The following is a 23,994-nucleotide window of genomic DNA, read 5'->3' on the forward strand; positions in this document are numbered from 1 at the left end:
ACCCGAGACCAGAATTGAACCCGGGTCCCTGGCGCTGTGAGGCAGCGGTGCTAACCACTGTGCCACCGCGCCACCAATGCTTGAAGAGCTGCCTGTCAAGCAGGCTGCTTTTCCGTGAATGGTGTCAGGCTTCTTAAGTGTTGTTGGAGATGCACTCACCCAGGAAAATTGAGAATATCCATCAGACTCCTGGCTTGTGCTTTGTAGAAGGTAGACAGGCTTTGGAAAGTTAGGAGATGAGTTACTTGTCACATAGCTTCAAGCCTCTGACCTGCTCTTGAAGCCATTGTATTTATATGGCTGGTCCACTTCAGTTTCTGGTCAATGACAACTCCCAGGATATTGTTAGTGTGGGATTCAGCGATGGTAATGCCATTGAATGTCAAGAGAAGATGGTTAGATCCTTTCTTGTTGGAGATGGTCAATGCCTGACACTTGAGTGACATGAATGCTACTTACCTCTTATCAGTCCAAGCCTGAATGTTCAGGTCTTGCTGCAAATGTTCAGCGACTGTTGAGTATCTGAGGAGTCAAAAAAAGTGTTGAACATTATGAACTTATCAGTGAACTTCTGCCCTTATGATGGAAGGAAGGCCATTGATGAAGCAGCTGAAGATTGTTGGGCCTTGGAGACTTTACTGAGGAATTCATGCAGTGATGTCCTGGAACTGAGATGGCTGACTTCCAAGACCAAAATCATTTTGATTTGATTTGATTTATTATTGTCACATGTATTAACATACAGTGAAAAGTATTGTTTCTTGCACACTATACAGACAAAACATACCATTCATAGAGAAGGAAAGGAGAGAATGCAGAATGTAGCGTTACAGTCATAGCTAGGGTGTAGAGAAAGATCAACTTAATGCAAAGTAAGTCCATTCAAAAGTCTGACAGCAGCAGGGAAGAAGCTGTTCTTGAGTTGGTCGGTACGTGATCTCAGACTTTTGTATCTTTTTCCCGACGGAAGAAGGTGGAAGATAGAATGTCCGGGGTGCATGGGGTCCTTAATTATGCTGGCTGCTTTGCCGAGGCAGCGGGAAGTGTAGACAGAGTCAATGGATGGGAGGCTGGTTTGCGTGAAGGATTGGGCTACATTCGCGACCTTTTGTAGTTCCTTGCGGTCTTGGGCAGAGCAGGAGCCATACCAAGCTGTGATACAACCAGAAAGAATGCTTTCTATGGTGCATTTGGAAAAGTTGATGAGAGTCGTAGCTGACATGCCAAATTTCCTTCGTCTTCTGAGAAAGTAGAGGCATTGGCGGGCTTTCTTAACTATAGTGTTGGCATGTGGGGAACCAGGACAGGTCGTTGGTGATCTGGACACCTAAAAACTTGAAGCTCTCGACTCTTCTACTTTGTACCCATTAATAATGCCTCGTACCAGAATTTCACCCGATTTCCATTAACTCCAATTTTGCTAGGATTCCTTGATGCCACACTCGTCAAAAGCTGCTTTGAAGAGCAATCAACCTCACATCAGATCTTTAGTTCAACTCTTTTGTACATGTTTGGACCAAGGTTGCAATGAAGTTAGGAGCTGAGTGGCCCTGGTGGAACTCAAACTGAGTATTAGCTGCTGAGTAAGTGCTGAGTGATAGCACTGTCAATCATATCTTCCGTCACTTCACTGATGATCGGCACGGTAGCACAGTGGTTAGCACTGCTGCTTCACAGCTCCAGGGTCCCGGGTTCAATTCCCGGCTCGGGTCACTGTCTGTGTGGAGTTTGCACATTCTCCTCGTGTCTGCGTGGGTTTCCTCCGGGTGCTCCGGTTTCCTCCCACAGTCCAAAGATGTGCGGGTTAGGTTAATTGGCCAGGTTAAAAAAATTGCCCCTTAGAGTCCTGGGATGCGTAGGTTAGAGGGATTAGTGGGTAAAATATGTGGGGGTAGGGCCTGGGTGGGATTGTGGTCGGTGCAGACTCGATGGGCCGAATGGCCTCCTTCTGCACTGTAGGGTTTCTATGATGATCGAGAGTAGACTGATGGGGCAGCAACTGGCCAGGTTGGATTTGTCCAACTTTTTGTACAGGATATACCTGGGCAGTTTTTCACATTGCTGGGTAAATTACAATGTTGTAGCCGTACTAGAACAGCGTGGCTAATTCCGGAGCACAAGTCTTCAGTACTGTTGCTGGAATGTTGTCAGTGTCCATAGCTTTTGCTGTATTCAGTTGTTCTTGATATCACGCGTAGTGAAAGAAATTGGCTGGAAACTGGCATTTACGATATAGGGGACCTCCGGAGGAGGCCGGGTCGGATCATGCACTCGGCACGTCTGGCTGAATACGATTGCAAATGCTTCAGCCTTGTCTTTTGCACTGATCTGCTGGGCTCCACCATCACTGAGGATGGGGTATTTGTGGAGTCTCCTCCTCCAGTAAGTTGTTTAATTGTCCATAACCAGTCAGGGCTGGATATGGCAGGACTGTAGAGCTTAGATCTGATCTGTTGGTTGTGTAACTCCGTAGATCTGTCTATCCCTTGCTGCTTCCAGTTTGGCACGCAAGTTGTCCTGTGTTGTAGCTTTAACAGGTAGCCACCTCATCTTTAGGCATACTGGTGCTATTCCTAGCATGCCCTTCAGTACCTTTCATTGAACCAGTGTTGGCCTTTATATCAAAGGGAATGGAATATAAAATAGGGAAGTTTTGCTAAACCTTTAGTCGCAGAATAAGGGGTGGGATTGATTTGAGGAAGAATTTCTTCTCTCAAAGAGTGATGAATCTTTGGAATTTTTTACCCCAGGAAGCTGTGGAGGTCGAATCCTTGAACATTTTCAAAGCTGAGATTAATAAGTTTATAATCAGCAGGAGGATTAAGGTTTACAGAGACAAGACAGGAAAGTGGACTTAGTGAGTGTTAGGTCAGCCATGATCTTATTAAATGGCGGAGTAGGCTCGAAAGGCTGAACGGCCTACTTGCTGTTCCTATTTTTTTAAAGTTTATTTATTAATCACAAGTAAAACTTACATTAACACTGCGATGAAGTCACTGTGAAATTCCGGCACCTGTTCGGGTCAATGCACCTAATCAGCACGTCTTTCAGACTGTGGGAGGAAACCCACGCAGACACGGGGAGAGTGTGCTGACTCCACACAGACAGTGTCTCAAGCCTGGGAATCAAACCCGGTCCCTGGCACTTTGAAGCAGCAGTGCTCACCACTGTGCCACCTCTCTTGAATCCCTCATCATGTCTAGCTGCTGTGTCCTTTAGGAGTCGGCCATATAGCTACTGAGCCACTCTTGGTGATGGACATTAATGTTCCCCATCCAGAATACATTCTGCACCCTTGCCACCCTTTCTTGCAAGTGGTGTTCAACATGGAGGAGTATTGATTCATCAGCTGAGAGTAGTGGTGGTGGTGGTGGGAGCGAGGTTAGGGGGTCACGTAAGTGATAAGGTCTCCTTGCCCATGTTTGACCTGGTGCCGTGAGACTTCGTGATCCAGAGTCAATGTTGAGGATTCCCAAGGAAACTCCCTAATGACAGTGCAATCACCTCTGGCGGGTATGCTGATGTCTGGGACATGGTCATACTCAATGTCAGGTGGTTGCTTGGCTGGAACAGTACAGAGGGTGTCAAAATCATGATGGGGAAATGGAAACCAAAATAGCCAAATTTATCAAATGACCCCCCAAATGAAGAAATTACCCACAAGAATTCACTTTTAGTAACTTTTACTTCGGCACGGATCAGAATCAGTGCAAATTGAACATGAATGATGTTTGGTTTAAACAATAAATTACACATTCAACTGCAGGTACAACAAAGACATGAGATTACAAGCTTTCACTTCACATCTGCTGCCACTATTTCCAGGTCAAAGGTCGCTAGCTTCACATGGACAGTGTTGTAATTTTCTTGGATGATTGATCCCTTTGCAACTGACGCAAAGTCTTACAAGTCATTTTTAAAACATTCTTAAAAACAATTACAACTCCCCTAGAGATTAAACAAATTGCGAATTTTCCTGCTGTACTGATTCCAGGTCCAAGGTGATCATGAGGGAGTGCTGCTGGGTCAGGGCTACCACCATTGGGGTGAGATCTCAAACGGAGCTGCCTTCTGTACTCTCAGCTGCATGTAAAATCCTCTGCACTTTTCAAAGAAGAGCGGAGATCATCCTCTGTTACACCGGCCACTATTTATCTCTCAACCAACACCTAAAACAGATGATCCTGCTGAAAGGTCATTGATCTGAAACGTTAACTCTGTTCCGTCACCACAGATACTGCCTCAGTTGCTGAGGATTTCCAGCATTTTCTTTTAAATTACCCAAAACAAATGGTCCGGTTACTTATTTCTTTGCTGCTTGCAGGACCTTGCTGTGCATAAATTAACTGGGACGCCTTGGTGGCACAGTGGTTAGCACTGCTGCCTCACAGCACCGGGGACCCGGGTTCGATTCCAGCCTTGAGTGACTGTGTGGAGTTTGCACCTTCTCCCCGTGTCTGCATGGGTTTCCTCCGGGTGCTCCGGTTTCCTCCCACAGTCCAAACATGTGCAGGTTAGGTGGATTGGCCATGCTAAATTGCCCCTTAGTATCCCAAAGTATGTAGGTTAGGGCAATTAGTGGGGTAAATGTGTGGGGTTACAGGGATAGGGGGTGGGCCTGGGAAAGATGCTTTGTCGGAGAGCCGGTGCAAACTCAATGGCCTCCTTCTGCACAGTAGAGATTCTATGAACTGCTGCATTTCCCACACTACAATAGTGACTGCCTTTCAAGAAAGTGCACTGGAGGGTGGCACGGTGGTTAGCACTGCTGCCTCACAGCAACAACTACCCGGGTTCAATTCCCAACTTAGGTCACTGTCTGTGCGGAGTCTGCACGTTCTCCCCGTGTCTGTGTGGGTTTCCTCCGGGTGCTCCAGTTTCCTCCCACAGTCTGAAAGACGTGCTGGTTAGGTGCACTGGCTATGCTAAATTCTTCCTCAGTGTACCCGAACAGGTGCTGGAGTGTGGTGACTCGGCAATTTTCACAGTAACTTCACTGCAGTGTTAATGGGACATTGTGAAAGGTGCTTCCTAAATGCAAGTCTCCCTTTGTAAAATGCAGTTCAGACACAAACTGCAATGACATCAAATTCACACATTTGTGGACATTATGGGATGTGTACAGACTCTAAACAAAGTTGATATCTGGTGTTTCCAACCAGTAAAACACGAAGCTGCCAGGAGGCTCTTCAGCCATACCGTTACGGCTGCCGGCTTGATACCTTAAATGAGCATCATGATGATGACTGTCTGTGATGAAGCCTAGCTTCCACAGAGCTGCAACCGCTTCAGCTGGAAGGACGCTACAACACGAAGGCCAGATGCTCATTAACTGCAGAGTGTTTCCAAGGCATTTCCTTTGTATAGAGAGGGATCAAGGAAGGTTCAAAATCAATGCTCCGCTGAACAAGATGGGTTTGTTTTGAAGTAAACATTTATCACTCCCTGCTCCCGCTCCCCTTCCCTTCCAGCGATCCATGTAGTGTTACATTTTGTGACATGTCTTGTGGAGTACTTTAAACACACTGGGACCAGAACCCAAGTGTAAACTATCATAGTAATATCAATTCCATTACAAAAGTACATCAGGGATTCTTGGTCTTTTTTTACTTCTAAAAAAATTCCCATTATGCAAGTATATTTTTTCTGCATCAAAATTTTATGCCCTTATATTTCATGCTCGATAATTAAATGTCTGTAATTTGGAGTGCTTCATTGGACAGGCCTTGGTGCTTGAACTTGAAGGAATTTTTACATCATTGCTTTGTGCGTTCTGCTTTGAAGCTGATGGTTTTTAACTGTTGCTTGTGATCGATCTTTTTCTTGCTGATATACACCCAACATAAATGAACATGTTGTGTAACCTAAGAATCTGTTAACTTCTGTGCCAGCAGTGTTTAATAAGACCATAAGATATAGCAGCAGAACAAGGCCATTCAGCCCATCAAGTCTGCTCCGCCATTCAATCATGGCTGGTACATTTCTCAACCCCATTCTCCTGCCTTCTCCCCGTAACCCTTGATCCCCTTACTAATCAAGAACCTATCTCTGTCTTAAATGTACTCAATGACCCGGCCTCCACAGCTCTCTGTGGCAATGAATTCCACAGATTCACCACTCTCACGCTGAAGAAATTCCTCCTCATCTTAGTTTTAAAGGGTCATCCCTTTACTCCGAGGCTGTGCCCTCAGATCCAGGTCTCTCCCACTAGTGGAAACACCTTCCCCACATCCACTCTTTCCAGGCCTTTCAGTATTCTGTAAGTTTCAATGAGATTCCCCCCCTCCCCCTTCATCCTTTTGAACTCCATTGAGGACAGACCCAGAGTCCTCAAACGCTCCTCAGACATCAAGCCTTTCATTCCCGGAATCATTTTGTGAACCTCCTCTGGACCATCTCCGAGGCCAGCACATCCTTCCTTAGATACGGGGCCCAAAATTGCTCACAATTTTCCAAATGTGGTCTGACCAGAGCCTTATAAAGCCTCAGCAGTATCTCCCTGCTTTTGTATTCTAATAAATTGTATTTTAATAAGTGCACCAACTCAGGCAGGGCATAAATGCCAACCTTGCCCACATCCCTAGAATCATAACATAAAACTATCACAGCCCTCACCTGAATGATGGGTGAAGCATGTCACTCCTGACCTCAAATATACCACAGATCCCAGATAAACGATCCCCCCCTCAACCACCCCCATGACTTCTTCTGTAGAACAGCTGCTTCAGCTGATGCAGCTGTATAGAACGCTGGTTAGGCACATTTGGAGTGCTGCGTCCAGTTCTGGTCGCCGCACTACCAGAAGGACGTGGAGGCATTAGAGAGAGTGCAGAGAAGGTTTACCAGGATGTTGCCTGGTATGGAGGGTCTTAGCTATGAGGAGAGATTGGGTAAACTGGGGTTGTTCTCCCTGGAAAGACAGAGATTGAGGGGAGATCTAATAGAGGCGTACAAGATTATGAAGGGGATAGATAGGGTGAACGGTGGGAAGCTATTTCCCAGATCAGAAGTGACGTTCACGAGGGGTCACGGGCTCAAGGTGAGAGGGGCGAAGTATAACTCAGATATCAGAGGGACGTTTTTTACACAGAGGGTGGTGGGGGCCTGGAATGCGCTGCCAAGTAGGGTGGCGGAGGCAGGCACGCTGACATCGTTTAAGACTTACCTGGATAGTCACATGAGCAGCCTGGGAATGGAGGGATACAAACGATTGGTCTAGTTGGCCTCTTTTTAGGTACGATTGGTCTAGTTGGACCAAGGAGCGGCACAGGCTTGGAGGGCCGAAGGGCCTGTTTCCTGTGCTGTACTGTTCTTTGTTCCTTTCTATGTTTGCTGACTGGCTTTGTACAATATACACTGTTGTAATATGTATACCATTGTAATAATTTGCTTTTTAATTTCCATAAAGAGGGGACACTTGTCAAGTTATAATGAAGATCTACACTTTATTTATTCCCATTTTTGGGGAGGTGGTGTGTAACAAGTTGCCAAGCCTGACCACAGTTTACTGGAGAGACCGCATGTTGCTGACTGAACAGCTACTCCAAAACAGCCATCTTGGTCACCATGAAACCATTGTTGTTTGTCGGAAAAACCCATCTGGTTCACTCATACCCTTTAAGGGAAGGAAATCTGCTGTCCTTACCTGGTCTGGCCTACATGTGACTCCAGAGCCACAGCAATGTGTTTGACTCTCAACTGCCCTCGGACAACTAGGGCAATAAATGCTGGCCAGCCAGCGACGCCCATGTCCCACGAATGAATAATTTTAAAAAATGAAAACAAACTTACCCCCCACCCCCGTTCCGTCACTTCACAAAGTGGGAAACTGAGACTTACCTGGAATTCTCTGGGTGTGTCCGTCACTCCTGTGTGCTCCTTATAACTTTTCAATGTTGCACTGCTGCCGATAGCTTCCAATCGCCATCCACTCCATTTTAAAGTTTATTTATTAGTGTCACAAGTAGACTTTACATTAACACTGCAATGAAGTTACTGTGAAAATCCTCTAATCGCCACACTCTGGCACCTGTTCGGGTACACTGAGGGAGAATTTAGCACGGCCAATGCACCCTAACCAGCACGTCTTTCGGACTGTGGGAGGAAGCCGGAGCACCCGGAGCAAACCCACGCAGACACGGGGAGAACGTGCAGACTCCTCACAGACAGTGGCCCAAGCACCTAACTCCACTGATCTCATTAAACTGATTGCTCACTGCCGAGTTGTACTGATTTGAGAAGGGTCAAACTGTATTTCATCGCGGCCAATAAAGTATTACTTTCCCCTATACATTGGCAGCACCTCCTGCCCGGTGGCTATGAGCATAATGTTCTTTTCAGCAGATATTTGAGAGATAAATTATTAGTGATTGAATAGATCAACAGCACACTCACTGGTAATCGCAGCCTACTCCTCATTCACATCTTTGCAGGACTTCTATCTTATGCATTTTTATCTTGGAATAAATATAGTGGAATAATGGTGTGTCGAACAACTCACCACACCATCTTAACCAATGGTAGCATTCTTTGACTTGTGCTTGCTCAGGGTGGTAAAGACTATCAAAATGGCAGAAGATTGGGAAGGCTATAAAAACAAACGGAGGATAACAAAGAGAGAAATAAGGAAGGAGAGGATCAAATATGAAGGTAGGCTAGCCAGTAACATTAGGAATGATAGTAAAAGTTCCTTTAAATACATTAAAAACAAACGGGAGGCAAAAGTAGACATTGGGCCGCTCCAAAATGACGCTGGTAATCTAGTGATGGGAGACAAGGAAATAGCTGAGGAACTTAATAAGTACTTTGCGTCAGTCTTCACAGTAGAAGACATGAGTAATATCCCAACAATTCAGGAAAGTCAGGGGGCAGAGTTGAATATGGTTGCCATCACAAAGGAGAAAGTGCTAGAGGAACTAAAAGGTCTGAAAATTGATAAATCTCCGGGCCCAGATGGGCTACATCCTAGAGTTCTAAAGGAGATAGCTGAAGAAATAGTGGAGGCGTTAGTTATGATCTTTCAAAAGTCACTGGAGTCAGGGAAAGTCCCAGAGGATTGGAAAATCGCTGTTGTAACCCCACTGTTCAAGAAGGGAACAAGAAAAAAGATGGAAAATTATAGGCCAATTAGCCTAACCTCAGTTGTGGGCAAAATTCTAGAATCCATCGTTAAGGATGAGATTTCTAAATTCTTGGAAGTGCAGGGTCGGATTAGGACAAGTCAGCATGGATTTAGTAAGGGGAGGTCGTGCCTGACAAACCTGTTAGAGTTCTTTGAAGAGATAACAAATAGGTTAGACCAAGGAGAGCCAATGGATGTTATCTATCTTGACTTCCAAAAGGCCTTTGACAAGGTGCCTCACGGGAGACTGCTGAGTAAAATAAGGGCCCATGGTATTCGAGGCAAGGTACTAACATGGATTGACGATTGGCTGTCAGACAGAAGGCAGAGAGTTGGGATAAAATGTTCTTTCTCAGAATGGCAACCGGTGACAAGTGGTGTCCCGCAGGGTTCAGTGTTGGGGCCACAGCTGTTCTCTTTATATATTAACGATCTAGATGACGGGACTGGGGGCATTCTGGCCAAGTTTGCCGATGATACAAAGATAGGTGGAGGGGCAGGTAGTATTGAGGAGGTGGGGAGGCTGCAGAAAGATTTAGACAGTTTAGGAGAGTGGTCCAAGAAGTGGCTGATGAAATTCAACGAGGGCAAGTGCGAGGTCGTGCACTTTGGAAAAAAGAATAGAGGCATGGACTATTTTCTAAACGGTGACAAAATTCATAATGCTAAAGTGCAAAGGGACTTGGGAGTCCTAGTCCAGGATTCTCTAAAGGTAAACTTGCAGGTTGAGTCCGTAATTAAGAAAGCAAATGTAATGTTGTCATTTATCTCAAGAGGCTTGGAATACAAAAGCAGGGATGTACTTCTGAGGCTTTATAAAGCACTGGTTAGGCCCCATTTGGAATACTGTGAGCAATTTTGGGCCCCACACCTCAGGAAAGATATACTGGCACTGGAGCGGGTGCAGCGGAGATTCACACGGATGATCCCAGGAATGGTAGGCCTGACATACGATGAACGTCTGAGGATCGTGGGATTATATTCATTGGAGTTTAGGAGGTTGAGGGGAGATCTGATAGAAACTTACAAGATAATGAACGGCTTAGATAGGATGGACGTAGGGAAGTTGTTTCCATTAACAGGGGAGACTAGGACGCGGGGGCACAGCCTTAGAATAAAAGGGAGTCACTTTAGAACAGAGATGAGGAGAAATTTCTTCAGCCAGAGAGTGGTAGGTCTGTGGAATTCATTGCCACAGAGGGCTGTGGAGGCCGAGACGTTGAGCGTCTTCAAGACAGAAATTGATAAATTCTTGATTTCTCGAGGAATTAAGGGCTATGGGGAGAGAGCGGGTAAATGGAGTTGAAATCAACCATGATTGAATGGTGGAGTGGACTCGATGGGCCGAATGGCCTTACTTCCGCTCCTATGTCTCATGGTCTTATGGCAGGCACTTCCTTGAAAATTAACACTGCATAGCATGTGAGACAGATAATCTCTTCATTTATTTCGTAAACCAAAAGAGAAAACGCTGGAAAATCTCAGCAGGTCTGGCAGCATCTGTAAGGAGAGAAAAGAGCTGACGTTTCGAGTCCAGACGACCCTCTGTCAAAGCTAAAAGGCATAGAAAGTGGGAGATATTTATACTGCAGGGTGAGGGAATGAAAGATGAGTCATAACCATGAGTCCAAAGATGTGCAGGGTTAGGTTGATTGGCCATGCTAAAAATTGCCCTTAAGTGTCCTGAGATGCGTAGGTTGGAGGGATTAGTGGGTAAATGTGTAGGAATATGGGGGTAGGGCCTGGGTGGGATTGTGGTCGGTGCAGACTCGATGGGCCGAATGGCCTCTTTCTGTACTGAAGGGTTTCTATGATTCTATGATAACCATAGAAACCAGGGGAAAAGACTGCTAATGGCAGTCCATAGAGAGAATAAAGGGTGTGAATGGCCAAACGGCAGAGAAACTGTAAGCTGTGACAGATGTTGGGGGAGGGAGGGTGGTTGGGGGTGGGAAGAGATGGGACAGAGGTAGAATGTAAAAAAGGGGAAGCGGGGGGGAGAAAAGGTAAGGGAAGGGGGATAAAGTAGGGGGAAAGAGTGGGGGGGGGGGAAGAAAAGTGAAGAAAGACAAAGAAATAAAAGGTAGAGAACAGTCAAAAATTAAATAAAATGGAATGAAAACAAAGGGGGCTGAGGTGGGGTCGAGCAAATCATCTGAAAAGTTATTTCATTGTCCAAAGATGTGCGGGCTAGGTTGATTGGCCATTCTAAATTGCCCCTTAGTGTCCCGGGATGCATAGGTTAGAGGGATTAGTGGGTAAATATGTAGGGATATGGGGATAGGGCCTGGGTGGGATTGTGGTCGGTGCAGACTCGATGGGCCGAATGGCCTCTTTCTGCACTGTAGGGTTCTATGTTGTTTGTTGGACCTTGTGCGCAAATTGGTGATCAGATTTCCTACAGTACAGCAGTGACTAGACTTCTAAAGTGTCTAATTGTCTGTAAAGCACTTTGGCAGTCCGTGAATGATGCAAGTATTTTATTTTCATTTACAGATTCATCAGAATCAGAAAGGAGTGTACTTTAGTATTGTTGAAAAAAAATACATGCTGTCAAAGCTTTTTGTCTTGCACTCAGCAGGACAGATTTGCAAGAATACCAATTCTAAAGGGGTCAACAATTTACACTGCATGAGAAGAGGGTGCTGATTGGTTGGCAAGTTGCCATGGAGAATGCACCCGGGAACAACTAGCCAAGCTGTTGTTTAAATTCAAACTAGGCAGGTTGGCTGATTGATCAAGGCCTCTTCATAGGGAATGAACCAGGAAATGGCTGTTTCCCAAGCTTTTATTTAGTTGAAAAAGGCGCAATGCATAGACTTGGACTTCTTGTTTAAAAAGGACAGGACCGTGTATATGAATATATGTCGTTTCTTGCACAAGTAAGTGTGCTACACCTCAAGTCCGACTGATAATCTGAAATGGGTTGTCAGTATAAATCGGATCACAATCGGGATTGTTTAGCAAATGCCGTCCAATTGCAGAATCGCATTGAACGTTGGACACTATGGTTGGAATTTTCCGGCTGGTCCTGCCGGCAGGATCTTCCATTCCCGCCAATGGCGAACTCCTGCTGCGGGCTTCTGGTGAGGGGGTGCATACAACGGGAAACCCCGTTGACAGCGGCGAGACCAGAAGACTCTGCCATCGGCCTCTTGTCGCTGCAAAACACGCCGTGGAGGAAACTCACGACCCACGTTTTGAGTTTTGCAAGCATGGTCTAGTTGGGTACAGTTGGTTCTTTGCCTATTGCGAACGTGCTGTTTGATACGATCCAAGTCGTTCGGTCATACGGCCTACATAGCTGGCAGCACACCGGCACTGAATGTACTTTCAGAGGGGGCGACACGGTGGCACAGTGGTTAGCACTGCTGCTTCACAGCTCCAGGGACCTGGGTTCAATTCCCGGCTTGGGTCATTGTCTGTGTGGAGTTTGCACATTCTCCTCGTTTCTGCGTGGGTTTCCTCCGGGTGCTCCGGTTTCCTCCCACAGTCCAAAGATGTGCGGGTTAGGTTGATTGGCCATGTTAAAATTGCCCCTTAGTGTCCTGAGATGCGTAGGTGAGAGGGATTAGCGGGTAAAATATGTAGGGATATGGGAGTTGGGTCTGAGTGGGATTGTGGTCGATGCAGATTCGATGGGCCGAATGGCCTCTTTCTGTACTGTAGGGTTTCTATGATCAATTTATCTTTCAGACCTAAAACCTATTTTAGGTGGCTGTGCTGAATGCCTGAAAAATTTCAGATTTTTCCTTTTAAAATGGTGTAAATGAAAACCAACTTCTACCCCTTGCTTTTTCAGGCTCGTGGCTTAATCTGCAATGAAATAACTGATGATAAGTACTGCAATTTTGCAAATTCTTCAGTACAAGGTAAATTTGAACCAGAACCTTTTAAAGAAATTGGTTCAGCATGCAGATTAACAAATCCTCTACAAGTTGGCATCTTTGCTGTCTCTGAGCACACTCCACTGCTTGCGATGGTCACCAGATGTCTTAGATTCTTAAATTATGTAGCATGTGAATTAGAGAATCAAGAGGTATTTAATTCTAATCCAGATTCACCGTGAAGAGGCTGTATTTGAGAAAGTGAGAAGCTATAATGTTTATGGTATTTGTCGGAAAATTATAGCTATGAACACAAACTGAAGGCACCCAATCTTTTTAACAAACATTCTGTGCGAATGAAATTCTTCAGGATTTTAATTAAAATAATCACAACATGCCAGTTAACGCAGGGCAACTTTCCATTCACTCACACATCATTCATCTCTTAATATTTACATACTGCTGAAATGTTAGTTATAGAAGCATGATTAGTCTCTTCATATGCTGCTAAAAAGCAAACACTGCACAAAAAACTTCCTAAAAAAAAAAATGAATAAAACGCACCAGTGGCTCCTGAACAGGGCAATTATGAGTCGCACATAATGGATTTCCACAGACCAGCAAGCAAGCACTCTTGAAATAGAATCTGGTATTAGTCAGCAAGAGACATTCAAAATGTGCACACTGCACAACATCATATCTATTCCGTCTCAAGTCAACTCCTTTTGCTACTTCCTTTTCTATTATCTGAAGCCAGAACAAAGTTTGCTAATTAAATGCCAGTGGACTTGAGCTAACCTTTCTCCTGTGTGCAAACGTTGTCCTTCTAAACTGTGAAGTGTAATTTTGATGATATTCGGAATGCTGGCGTCAATGCATAATTCCCCTCTCCCACAGCAGCTGTTCAGGTACCAGAAAATTATCTCAGCATTAACATGAACAGAGTCAGCGTTCTATTAAACACAAATGAAGTTTATTTTGCATTATGGCAAAAAAGACAACATATGTTCACAAACCTCCACTCTTCCAGATAAAGAACCCTTGACACGATGGAAAATGTTTAATTAGTCAGTCTTTTCATCCATAAGATACAGATGACGTCAAACTTGTCATCCTTCTAGGATGTGCCAAGCTCGGCAGAGAGCGCGTGAGCTCCCAGCCAGTGTTTTCTCCGCAAGGGAAACAGCCTCACCCGGCATCTCGTCACCAGCTGGTCACCATGTCGTGCGCTTGACATTTGCCCAGATGGACCGTTTCATGCCCTGCGCTGCTTTCACCTCATTCCAATCCAGCTTGGTGTCGGGAATTTCATCGTCGGGTTCGGGCTCCTTCCTGACCGCACCGTGTGGGGACGCGACGAGCAGGGGCAAAGGCCCACACTCATTTCGAAACTCCACTACGTGCAGCCCCTTCTTGTCAGCCAAGTCGCTGTGAGTCTCCTGTGAGATTACAGCCAACAAAAGGCAAACAGGGTGAAACAGTTTGATCACGCAACCTGCCGTCAGTTTGTCAGCAAAGTTATAGTTGCTAACACCTATGTTGCTAATATCTTCAACTCAAAGGTACAAGAGTAACGAACAACAGTTAACCTTAATGAATATTTATGGAAAATAATTACAAAGATCATTTACGAACGTCAAAAGCTTTATATGGAAGTTGCAGCAAATCGGAAAAAAGTCAATTAAGAGAATTGATAAAGAGGCTGATAAAACACTCCAAAGATCTCCAAGGGGCGGCACGGTGGCACAGTGGTTAGCACTGCTGCCTCACAGCCCCAGGTTCAATCCTGGCCTCGGGTCACTGTCTGTGCGGAGTTTGCACATTCTCCCCATGTCGGCGTGAGTTTCCTCCGGGTGTTCCGGTTTCCTCCCACACTCCAAAGATGTGCAGGTTAGGTGGATTGGCCATGCTCAATTGCCCCTTAGTGTCAGGGGGATGAGTGGGGTGGGGTTAAGGGGATAGGGCTCGGGTGGGATTGTCGGTGCAGGCTCGATGGGCCGAATGGCCTCCTTCTGCCATGTGGAGATTCTATGACCCTCCCCAACTCAAGTCTGCTAAGTAACTGTCTTTCAAACGTTTGAAACAGCTTTCTGGGGACACCATGAAAGTAGATCCCTGAGAATCCAGTCAAGATGAAGCATGGAAATGCTCAATTCTGTACCTTGTTTCCTCTATGTTTTAACCTACATTCCTCCTCCCCCTCACAGCATCCAACAGAAATGAGGTGATTGTAGAGACCTGGCAGCAGATCATCTCTCTCTCAACTACAGGGATGCGGAGGTCCATTCAGGGAGAAAAGGAGAAGATACTGGGATCAACAAAAATGAATTCTGCTTCATTTTAAAATTATTTTAACAAAGAAGGAATGTCTGTTTAATATTAAATTATTATTTATTTCTATTCACTTCTCCTTCAATTTTCCCTCCACTGCTGAGGGCACTGGTGCTCCCTGGAGCATGGTTAATGCACAGCAGTCACCCTCTGGCACACTGTCCAAGTGACCATTCGTTATGTGTGAGCCCAGACAGTGATTGGCAATCAGACTATTTGTCTGCTGGGAACGTCAGCGGCACAGAGCGCGTGAGCTCCCAGCCAGTGTCTCCGGTTTTCTCCACATGGAAAACAGCCTCACCCGGCATCATGGATGAGTTTGATCGTTCAATGCGTTGGCAGAGTGGCATTGTCACTGGACTAGTAATCTAGAAACTCAGGGTTCGAATCCCACCACGGCAGATGGTGAAATTTGAATTCAATAAAATTCTGGAATTAAGTCTCGTGACCCTGAAATCACCGGTGATCCTGATAAAAATCCTATCTGGTTCACTAATGTCCTTTAGGGAAAGAATTCTGCCATCCTTACCTGGTCTGGCCCAGTCAGATCCACAGCAATATGATTGCATCATAGAATAAATACAGTGCAGAAGGAGGCCATTCGGCCCATCGAGTCTGCACCGATCACAATCCCACCCAGACCCCATTCAGATAACTCCATGCATTTACCCTAGCTAGTCTCCCTGACATATGGGGCAATTTAGCATGGCCAATCCACCTAACCTGCACAGCTTTGGCCTGTGGGAGGAAATCGGAGCACCCGGAGGAAACCCACGCAGACACGGGGAGAACATGCAGACTCCACACAGAGAGTGACCCAAGCCGGGAATTGAACCCAGGTCCCTGGTGCTGCGAGATAGCAGTGCTAACCAATGTGCCACCATGCTGCCCATAAACTGTTGACTGTTAACTGCCCTCTGAAATGTCCAAGCCAACCACTCAATTCAAGGAGAATTAGGGATGGGCAACAAATGTTGGCCCAGTCAGCGACGCCCACATCCCACGAATGGATTAAAAAAAAAATCCCCACACATGCCTTGCTAGAAGAGGTCTTTAAAGAATGTTTGGGAAGATGAGGAGCCTGAATGATTTCCCCTTCCCCAGTCCAGGGCTAATAAGGTGACTATTGCACCCTTGTTGTGGCATCAACCAGGATCTGATAGCTCAGGGACTGGTCTATAGGGCCCAATTGCAAGCTGACTTTGCTGAATGGGTTACCAAATAACCCACAGAAAGACCAGATGAATGTGACATGAATGAACAACTTGGAGTGTGGATGTCACTGGCTTGACGACAATCATCAAATCTGATCCTGAAAAATGACCAATAGCGTCCATGTGGTTTTAGATGTCACTTTACCTGCTTTGACAATCCCTGAAAGAGGGCTCTGGTAATATTCAATAGATTTGTCGATCCAGAAACCTTGGCATGCATGTCCTTAATGCCAATTAATTTGCAGATTGTAATGATAGCTCGATGACAATGTAATCCATAGCCTGAGGGCACAAAAGTAATTAACATGTTTAAAAACATCATACATGTATGGACTGAAACTACACTCGAAAAAGAGAGTACTGAAAAGTACTGAAAAGCTTCAACAATTTTTTTTAATACAATAAAATACTGGAAAAACTCAGCAGGTCTGCAGCATCGGCGGAGAGAGAAGCAGAGTGAACGTTCTGAGTCTGTATGACTTCTTCAGAACTGAAGAGCGGTAGAATGTGATGGGTTAATAGTTAGAGAGGAAGAATGTGATGGGTTAATAGTTAGAGAGGAAGAATGTGATGGGTTAATAGTTAGAGAGGAAGAATGTGATGGGTTAATAGTTAGAGAGGAAGAATGTGATGGGTTAATAGTTAGAGAGAGGGGTGGAAGAGGTGGAGCAGTTTCTTTTTTGGATTTTCTTTAAAACTTTCAGCAGACCCTGTTTGGAATTCTACCCCATGCATTTTTATCTTGGAATAAAAATATTGGAATAATAGGGTGAATGACAACTCATTGCACCGTCTTAACAAATAATAGATAGCAGTCTTTGAATTGTGCCCCATTGTTTACAGGCAAAAATTAAATTCCAGGGAAGTACAGAGCTAATGTAGACATGACCGACATTTGCTTTCAATCATTATGAAACCTAGTCATGTTGATGTAATGACTTCAATCAGGCCATTGAGGATGGCCTATTGGAATATGAACTCCCTGATTAAGAAGTCAATCGATGGGCCAATCAGGGAGTCTTTTCTTTGTATTTAATACATTATTTATTCGATTTATTAATAACCGGGAGTGTATTTAACCGGGTGTGGTAGACTGCTGACTGATAGCACTCTGTGTACTGCAGTTGGAATTGTAAATAAAGGGATTTTGGTGAAGGGGCTTTTGCCCCCCAAGACCTTTTACAGTTAAGACAAATGAATTGAACTCTTTGACCAGAGTTGTGGGGTGGTTTTGGCAGGGTGGGAACCAGGGTGTGCAGACTTGAACATGTAATAGTTACTGTGGAGTTGGGTGCATCCAGAACTTGAGAGAGGAATGGGAAGCTAAATAGTAATTTGAAAGGACAGATGTGGACAGAGAAGCAGTGGCTCGATATAGTACATGTTAGTGGCATTGTCGCTCGACTAGTACTCCAGAGACCCAGGGTAATGCTCTGGGGACCCGAGTTCAAATCCTACCACAGCGGATGGTGAAATTTGAATTCAACTTAAAAAAAAGTCTACTGATGAACATGAAACCATTGCCAATTTTTATAAAAAGCCATTTGATGCCCTTTAGGGAAGGAAATCTGCCATCCTTACCAAGTCTGGCCTACATGAGAGTCCAGAGCCACAGCAATGTGGTTGACTTTCACATGCCTTCTGAAATGGCCTGGCGAGCCACTCAGTTCAAGGGACAATTAGGGATGGGCAACAAATGCGACGTCCACATCCCACGGAAGAATAAATAAAGGAGAATGTTTTGAGGAGAGGGTTTGACGACAGTGGCTTTGAAGAACTGATAAGTGCTGTTCAAAGGAGCCGTTAATGATGCTAGTTAGCAGGTTAAAAATAAATTAGATTGGCTTTACAAATTTCACACAATTGTCTTCAATTCTCAGTCTGGCACAAGGACTGATAAAGGAGTTTACTAGCAGCACCTGAAAGATGCTTTCAGCCTTTGGATTTTAACCAAACGTTATCTCATTGCTTAATTTAGTGTGGAAAATCCTCTTTACTGAAGTGCTATAATTGGATTTCCTCCTCCAATATGATCCAAACAGACACTTTACTTAATTAGTGCTCTGCACCAAATTGTGCGCACACTCGCTGTACATCAGTCTTACCACTGTTCTGTTTCTTCATTTTGACTGTTGTTCGCTTGAACTTTGATGTTATATCGTGATAAACTGAATTAAGACAAAATACTTTTCAGTCAATACAGATGAATAACAAACTTGTTTTAATTTGTTTTATTTCTTGGCAAACGCCACTGCATGGTTATTGAAATAAAATTGCAAGTGCCAAGAATCAGAAAACAAAGCACAAAAAGCGCACAAATCTATCAGCATCTGAAAAGGAGCAACAATAGGGGAACAGTTTTGAGTTCTAATTGTCCAAAATTTCAACACATCTACTTTTCCAAGGTTCATTAATAAATTAATCAATAACTAATTAATCATTAGTCCATCATTAATCATCTCATGTCCTTTAGGGAAGGAAATCTGCCATCCTTACCTGTTCTGACCTACATGTGACTCCAGAGCCACAGCAATGTGGTTGATTCTTAACTGCCTCTGAAATGGCCCAGCGAGACACTCGGTTGTACCAATCGCTACAAAGTCTCAACAAAGAAATGAAACCGGACGGACCACCTGGCATCGACCTCGGCACCGGAAAAAAGACAACGGCAAAACAAACAGCCCTATCGACCCTGCAAAGTCCTCCTTACTAACATCTGGGGACTAGTGCCAAAATTGGGAGAGTTGTCCCATCGACTAGTCAAGCAACAGCCTGACATAGTCATTCTCGCAGAATCATACCTTACAGATAACGCCCCAGGCACCACCATTACCGTCCCTGGATATGTCCTGTCCCAGTGGCAGGACAGACTCAGCAGAGGTGGTGGCACAGTGGTATACAGTCAGGACGGAGGTGGTGGCACAGTGGTATACAGTCAGGACGGAGTTGCCCTGGGAGTCCTTAACATCGACTCCGGACCCCATGAAGTCTCATGGCTTCAGGTTAAACATGGGCAAGGAAACCTCTTATTGGTTACCAGGAACCATCCTCCTTCGGCTGATGAATCAGTTCTCCTCCATGTTGAACAACACTCGAAGGAAGCACTGAGAGTGGCAAGAGCACAAAGTCTACTCTGGGTGGGGGATTTCAATGTCCACCACCAAGACTGGCTCGGCAGCAGCACTACTGGTCGAGCTGGTCGGGTCCTGAAGGATAGTGGATAGTCAGAAGCTTTTTCCCAGGGTGGAAGAGTCAAGTACTAGGGGGCATAGGTTTAAGGTGCGAGGGGCAAGTTTTAAAAGAGATGTACGAGGCAGATTTTGTACACAGAGAGTGGTGGGTGCCTGGAACCCGCTGCCGGGGGAGGTAGTGGAAGCGGATACGATAGTGACTTTTAAGGGGCGTCTTGACAAGTACATGAATGAGATGGGAATAGAGGGATATGGTCCCTGGAAGCGTAGGGGGTTTTAGTTAAGTCAGGCAGCATGGTCGGTGCAGACTTGGAGGGCCGAAGGGCCTGTTCCTGTGCTGTAATTTTCTTTGTTTTTTGTTCTTTGATATAACTGCCAGACTGGGTCTGCAGCAGGTGGTGAAGGAACCAGCAAGAGGAAATAACATACATGACCTTATCCTTACCAATCTGCCGGCTGCAGATGCATCTGTCCATGACAGAATCGGTAAGAGTGACCACCACACAGTCCTTGTGGAGACAAAGTCTCGCCTTCACATTGAGAATAACCTCCATCGTGTTGTGTGGCACTATCACCGTGCTAAATGGGACAGACTTCGAACCTATCTAGCAACTCAAGACTGTGCATCCATGAGGCTCTGTGGGCCATCAACAGCAGCGGAATTGCACTCCAGCACAATCTGCAACCTCATGGCCCGGCATATCCCCCACTCAACCATTACCATCAAGCCAGGGGATCAACCCTGGTTCAATGGAGACTGCAGGAGGGCATGCCAGAAGCAGCACCAGGCATACCTAAAAATGAGGTGTCAAGCTGGTGAAGCTATCAAACAGGACTACTTGCATGCCAAATGGCAAAAACAGCAAGTGATAGACAGAGCTAAGCAATCCCACAACCAACGGATGAGATCTAAGCTCTGCAGTCCTTCCACATCCAGTCAAGAATGGTGGTAGACAATTAAATAATTCACTGGAGGAGGAGGCTCCACAAATATTCCCATCCTCAATGATGGAGGAGCCCAGCACATCAGTGCAAAAGATAAGGCTGGAGTATTCGCAGCAATCTTCAGCCAGAAGTGCCGAGTGGATGATCCATCTTGGCCTCCTCCAGTGGTCCCCAGCATGTCAGATGCCAGTCTCCAGCCAATTCGATTCACTCCACGTGATATCAAGAAACGGTTGGAGGCACTGGATACTGCAAAGGCAATGGGCCCTGATAACATTCCGGCAATAGTACTGACTTGTGCTCCAGAACTTGCCACTCCCCTAGCCAAGCTGTTCCAATACAGTTACAACACTGGCATCTACCCAACAATGTGAAAAATTGCCCAGCTATGTCCTGTACACAAAAAGCAGGACAAATCCACCCCAACCAATTACCGCCCAATCAGTCTACTCTCAATCTTCAGTAAAGTGATGGAAGGGGTCATCAACAGTGCTGTCAAGCAGCACCTGCTCAGCAACAACCTGCTCAGTGACTCCCAGTTTGGGTTTTGCCAGGGTCACTCAGCTCCTGACCTCATTACAGCTTTGGTTCAAACATGGACAAAAGAGCCGAATCCCAGAGGTGAGGCAAGAGTGACAGCCTTGACATCAAGGCTGCATTCGACCGAGTGTGGCATCAAGGAGCTTAGTGAAACTGGAATCAATGGGTAGCAAGGGACAAACTCTCCGCTGGTTGGAGTCAAAACTGGCACATGGGAAGATGGTTGTGGTTGTGGAGGGTCAGTCATCTCACCTCCAGGACATCTCTGCAGGAGTCCCTCAGGGTGATGTCCTAGGCCCAACAATCTTCAGCTGCTTCATTAATGACCTTTCCTCCATCATAAGGTCAGAAGTGGGGATGTTCGCTGATGATTGCACAATGTACAGCATCATTCGCGACTCCTCAGATACTGGAACAGTCCATGTTCAAATGCAACAGGATCTGGACAATATCCAGGCTTGGGCTGACAAGTGGCAAGTAACATTCGCGCCATACAAATGCCAGGCAATGACCATCACCAATAAGAGACATGCTAACCACTGCCCTTTGACATTCGATAGTGTAACCATCACTGAATCCCCCACTGTCAACATCCTTGGGGTTACCATTGACCAGAAATTCAACTGGACCCATCACATAAACACAGTGGCTACAAGAGCAGGTCAGAGGCTAGGAATACTGCGGTGAGTAACTCACCTCCTGACTCCCCAGAGCCTATCCACCATTTACAAGGCACAAGTCAGGAGTGTGATGGATACTCCCCACTTGCCTGGATGGGTGAAGCTCCAACAACGCTCAAGAAGCTTGAAACCATCCAGGACAAAGCAGCCCGCTTGATTGGCACCACATTACAAACATTCAATCCCTCCACCACCGACGCTCAGGAGCAGCAGTGTGTACTATCTACAAGATGCACTGCAGCAATTGATGAAGTGTATCCCAGGACATTGTGGGAGGCTTGGGAGGAAATTGCGGGTCCCCTAGCCAAGACATTTGAATCATCAATAGTCACGGGTGAGGTGCCTGAAGATTGGAGAGTGGCAAATGTTGTACCTTTGTTTAAAAAGGGCTGCAGGGAAAAGCCTGGGAACTACAGGCCAGTGAGCCTCACATTTGTGGTAGGTAAATTGTTGGAAGGTATTTTGAGAGACAGGATCTACAGGCATTTAGAGACACAAGGACTGATTAGGGACAGTCAGCATGGCTTTGAGTGGAAAATCATGTCTCTCAAATTTGATTGAGGTTTTTGAAGGGATAACCAAGAAGGTAGATGAGGGCAGTGCAGTTGATGTTGTCTACATGGACTTTAGCAAGGCCTTTGACAAAGTACCGCATGGTAGGTTGTTGCATAAGGTTAAATCTCACAGGATCCAGGGTGAGGTATCTAATTGGATACAAAATTGGCTTCTTGACAGAAGCCAGAGGGTGGTTGTAGAGAGTGGTTTTTCAAACTGGAGGCCTGTGACCAGCGGTGTGCCTCAGGGATCAGTGCTGGGCCCACTGTTATTTGTCATTTATATTAATGATTTGGATGAGAATATAGGAGGCATGGTCAGTAAATTTGCAGATGACACTAAGATTGGTGGCATAGTAGACAGTGAAGAAAGTTATCTCCAATTGCAACGGGAACTTGATCAATTGGGCCAGTGGGCTGACGAATGGCAGATGGAGTTTAATTTAGACAAATGCGAAGTGATGCATTTTGGTAGATTGAACCAGGGCAGGATTTACTCAGTTAATGGTAGGGCGTTGGGGAGAGTTACAGAACAAAGAGATCTGGTGGTACATGTTCATAGCTCCTTGAAAGTGGAGTCACAGGTAGACAGAGCGGTGAAGAAGGCATTCGGCATGCTTGGTTTCATCGGTCAGAATGTTGAATACAGGAGTTGGAATGTCTTGTTGAAGTTGTACAAGACATTGGTAAGGCCGCACTTGGAATACTGTGTGCAATTCTGGTCACCCTATTATAGAAACGATATTATTAAACTAGAAAGAGTGCAGAAAAGATTTGCTAGGATGCTACCGGGACTTGATGGATTGAGTTATAAGGAAAGGCTGGATAGACTGGGACCTTTTTTCTCTGGAGCACAGGAGGCTGAGGGGTGATCTTATAGAGGTCTATAAAATAATGAGGAGCACAGATCAGTTAGATAGTCAATATCTTTTTCCAAAGGTAGGGGAGTCTAAAACTAGAGGGTATAGGTTTGAGGTGAGAGGGGTGAGACACAAAAGTGTTCAGAGGGACAATTGTTTCACACAGAGGGTGGTAGGAGTCTGAACAAGCTGCCAGAGGTAGTAGTAGAGGCGAGTACAATTTGTCTTTTAAAAAGCATTTAGATAGTTACATGGGTACGATGGGTATAGAGGGATATGGGCCAAATCCGGGCAATTGGGATTAGCTTAGGGGTTTAAAAGAAAATGGGCGGCATTGACAAATTGGGCCGACGGACCTGTTTCCATGCTGTAAACCTCTATGACTCTATGTCTCTAATTCATCAAAGGTCCTTAGACAGCATCTTCCAAACCCATGACCACTTCCTTCTAGAAGGACAAGGGCAGCAGATAAATGGGAACATCACCACCTGCAAGTTCCCCTCCAAGCCACTCACCATTCTGACTTGGAAATATATCACTGTTCCTTCGCATTCACTGGGTCAAAATCCTGGAATTCTCTTCCTAACGGCATTGTGGGTCAACCCACAGAACATGGACTGCAGCGATTCAAGAAGGTAGCTCGCCACCACTCTCTCAATGGCAACTAGGGATGGGCAATAAATGCTGGCCAGCCAGCAACGCCCACATCCCACGAATGAATGAAAAAAAAC

The 23,994-nt window shown here is 45.5% G+C and overlaps 1 protein-coding gene across 1 annotated transcript in view; it reads right to left on the bottom strand.

Moving 5' to 3' along the window:
- Positions 1-13,899: 13,899 nt before the first annotated feature.
- The window catches only part of mrps5 (mitochondrial ribosomal protein S5), a 156,217-nt gene continuing 146,122 nt past the window's right edge, over positions 13,900-23,994 (bottom strand). The window contains exons 9-11 of the mRNA XM_078212306.1: positions 18,599-18,661; positions 16,639-16,775; positions 13,900-14,387 (exon numbers count right to left, since the gene is read on the bottom strand). Coding sequence (XP_078068432.1) covers positions 14,163-14,387; positions 16,639-16,775; positions 18,599-18,661 — 425 coding nt within the window. The 3' untranslated portion in view covers positions 13,900-14,162. The remainder of the gene's footprint in view (positions 14,388-16,638; positions 16,776-18,598; positions 18,662-23,994) is intronic.

This window comes from Mustelus asterias, chromosome 5 (assembly GCF_964213995.1).
Source record: "Mustelus asterias chromosome 5, sMusAst1.hap1.1, whole genome shotgun sequence".
NCBI lineage: Eukaryota > Metazoa > Chordata > Chondrichthyes > Carcharhiniformes > Triakidae > Mustelus > Mustelus asterias.